Genomic DNA, 2,956 nt, shown 5'->3' with positions numbered 1-2,956 from the left:
TTGCAAAATAAAAAGAGGAACACGGGATACGCCCGGGTTCACTTGTCCAGAGGATAGCCGTGTGTTGTCTTCTCTTGTCGGTCAAGATTCATGAGTGACCCCACCCTAATGTGGCAAGCCTGAAAACGCCACAGAGGCGGGGCCCTGTCTGGCCCTAGATTAGAGTGCACAACAACCTGCCCAGGTAGGCTGGCGAAGGCACTGCAGAGGCTGATTGGTAAGAAAGTTTGGAGTTTATAGTTCAGCAACATCTTGTTTCCGTTCACACAACACAATTCCCTCCATGGGAGCTAACACCCACATTCACACGTGCTAAGGGTGTCAGTGTTGACAAGGGCTGGATTTCCGGGGCTTTGCCTGTCCTAGTCTAGCCTCCCTTACTTCATATATCTGAGGATGGCCTTACATGGTGCTGAGGTTTGGAAAACCCATTTAGATTATATGAATGAGATGGAGGAGCACTTTCACACCCACAACTAAGGCCAAATTGACCCTAGATTCAGCCATGTCACACTTGCTGCAATTAGGCACTGGGTGGGATGATCGTGTAAAGGCAATTTATTAGTCTATTATAGCAAAGAGATTTCCATCAATGAAAAGAGGGAATCCAGGACACAGAATCTGGTTTCATTTTATACGCCTTATAGTAGAAAAAGAAAACAAGTCTTGATTGGATGGAAGAAATCATCCTCCTCAGTTACACCAGAGACATGGACAGTAACATCCCATAATATTAAGCATAACCATTGAAATGTGCACTGCATTAAAAGGAGAACGCTGATATGGGAAAAAGTGTCACGAGTCAAATGAGGCTGTTACTAAAAGGTACAATTTCAGCAACAGAGTTTCAATTCGGCATTTAACACGATCATTCCCCAGCATCTAGTAGACAAACTGGGCCTTTTAGGCTTAAACGCTCTTTGTGTAACTGGATTCTTGATTTTCTTACCAACAGGCTGCAATATGTGTAAGTTGAAACAAATACCTCTAATACCATTTTCTTGAGCACAGGTTCTCCTCAGGGCTGCGTCCGAACTCTGCTGCTGTTCACCCTGTTGATCCATGACTGTTGTGCTAGGTTTGCCACCACCCATATTGTGAAGTTCGCAGATGATACAACAGTAGCGGTCCTTATTCATGATGACAATGAGGGTGCTTACTGCAAAGAGGTTGAGGGGTTGGTGAACTGGTGTAAGGAAATCAGCCTAGTTTTAAATACCGGAAAAACCATAGAAATTATTGTCGATTTCAGAAAAGGCAGGCACAGCCACACTTCTCTGTGCATTAATGATTCACCTGTGGAGATGGTTACCAGCATCAAATTCCTGGGTGTGCAGCTAATGAGTAAAATTACATACCCCTTGAAAAAGTGTGTAAAATTATTCAAATTCCACTATTTGGCATCACAGAAGAGCACACTCATTAAACCGAGTATAGCAATAAAGTGAATAATGAAATGGTTTACTTACTCCTGAATGTTTGGGCTGAGAATATAGTATTCATTCATGTTGACAAAGATTGAGATGGCAATGAAGGGTAAGAGTTCGCACCTGTCTTACTGAGCTGTACTTAGGTCTGTGATAAATATTCAAGTAGCTTCTTAGTGCAGTATTGCAGGCAGACTGTGCACAGTCTGGAGTTTGATTCTGACAGCGCTCAAGCCTTGACTCAGCCATCAATCCTTCTGAGGATGGTAAAAGGAGGACCCAGATTGTTGGCGGCAATATGCAAATAATGTTTACCTTGGAAATCTCCCAGAATTCGCTGTAAAGCACTATGGGGTGGCATATAAGCCTAAATGCTATTGTTATTTCAGTGGCACCGTTGTGACTGAAGGTTTTTCCACACTCAGGCATATTTAGCATTTTTTCCCCATGTGAATTCTTTGATGTCGATAGAGGTGTCCACAAACAATAAAGCTCTTTCCACACTCAAGGTATTTGTATTGTTTTTCTCCCGAGTGGACTGATACTGATAAAGACTTCCCTTCCCACAGAAACTCTTTCCACGTTCCACGCATTTATATGGTTTCTCTCCTGAATGGAGACTTTGATGTCTGTAAAGGTTTCCCCTCCGACTACAGCTTCCACACTCAGACATTTATATGCCTTTTCTCCTCTATGAATGCTTTGATGTTTACGGAGACCTTGACTTTCAGTAAAGCTCTTTCCACACTGGAGGCATTTACAAGTAGTTCCCCAGGTACAAGAGTTCATTTAGGGTTTCTCTGCTTGTGTGGATTCTTTGATGTGCATAAAGGTTTCCCCTCAGACTGAAGCTCTTTCCACACTCCAGACATTTATGCGGTTTTTCTCCTGAGTGGATTCTTTGATGTGCATAAAGGTTTCCCCTCCGATTGAAGCTCTTTCCACACTCCAGGCATTTAAATGGTTTCTCTCCTGAGTGTATTCTTTGATGTCTATAAAGGCTTCCCCTCTGACTGAAGCTCTTTCCACACTCCAGACATTTATGCAGTTTCTCTCCTGAGTGGATTCTTTGGTGTGTATAAAGGTTTCCACTTACATTGAAGCTCTTTCCACACTCCAGGCATTTAAATGGTTTCTCTCCTGAGTGTATTCTTTGATGTCTATAAAGGTGTCCCCTCTGACTGAAGCACTTTCCACACTCCAGGCATTTATGCGGTTTTTCTCCTGAGTGGATTCTTTGGTGTGTATAAAGGCTTCCCCTCATATTGAAGCTCTTTCCACACTCCAGGCATTTATTCTGTTTCTCTCTTGAGTGGATCCTTTGATGTCTATAAAGGTGTCCCGTCTGACTGAAGCTCTTTCCACACTCCAGGCATTTAAATGGTTTCTCTCCAGAGTGGATCCTTTGATGTCTATAAAGGCTGCTCCTGTGACTGAAACTCCTTCCACACTCCAGGCATTTATGCAGTTTCTCTCCTGAGTGGATCCTTTGATGGGTATAAAGGTATCTCCTCTGACTGAAGCTCTTT

At 43.1% G+C, this 2,956-nt stretch overlaps 1 protein-coding gene across 1 annotated transcript; it reads right to left on the bottom strand.

Moving 5' to 3' along the window:
- Positions 1 to 2,184: 2,184 nt before the first annotated feature.
- On the bottom strand, positions 2,185 to 2,895 carry LOC114923630 (gastrula zinc finger protein XlCGF49.1-like; the record flags this gene model as incomplete). Its single annotated transcript, XM_029286843.1, has 2 exons — positions 2,185 to 2,734; positions 2,795 to 2,895. Coding segments are annotated over 2 exons (651 nt in total), but the record flags the coding sequence as incomplete, so codon positions are not given.
- Positions 2,896 to 2,956: the final 61 nt, after the last annotated feature.

Source organism: Protobothrops mucrosquamatus, unplaced genomic scaffold, assembly GCF_001527695.2.
Source record: "Protobothrops mucrosquamatus isolate PMUCROS unplaced genomic scaffold, P.Mucros_1.0 scaffold5401, whole genome shotgun sequence".
In the NCBI taxonomy this organism is placed as follows: Eukaryota; Metazoa; Chordata; class Lepidosauria; order Squamata; family Viperidae; genus Protobothrops; species Protobothrops mucrosquamatus.
The sequence above is the reverse complement of the archived record's forward strand: the minus strand, read 5'-3'. Positions and strand labels throughout refer to the sequence as shown.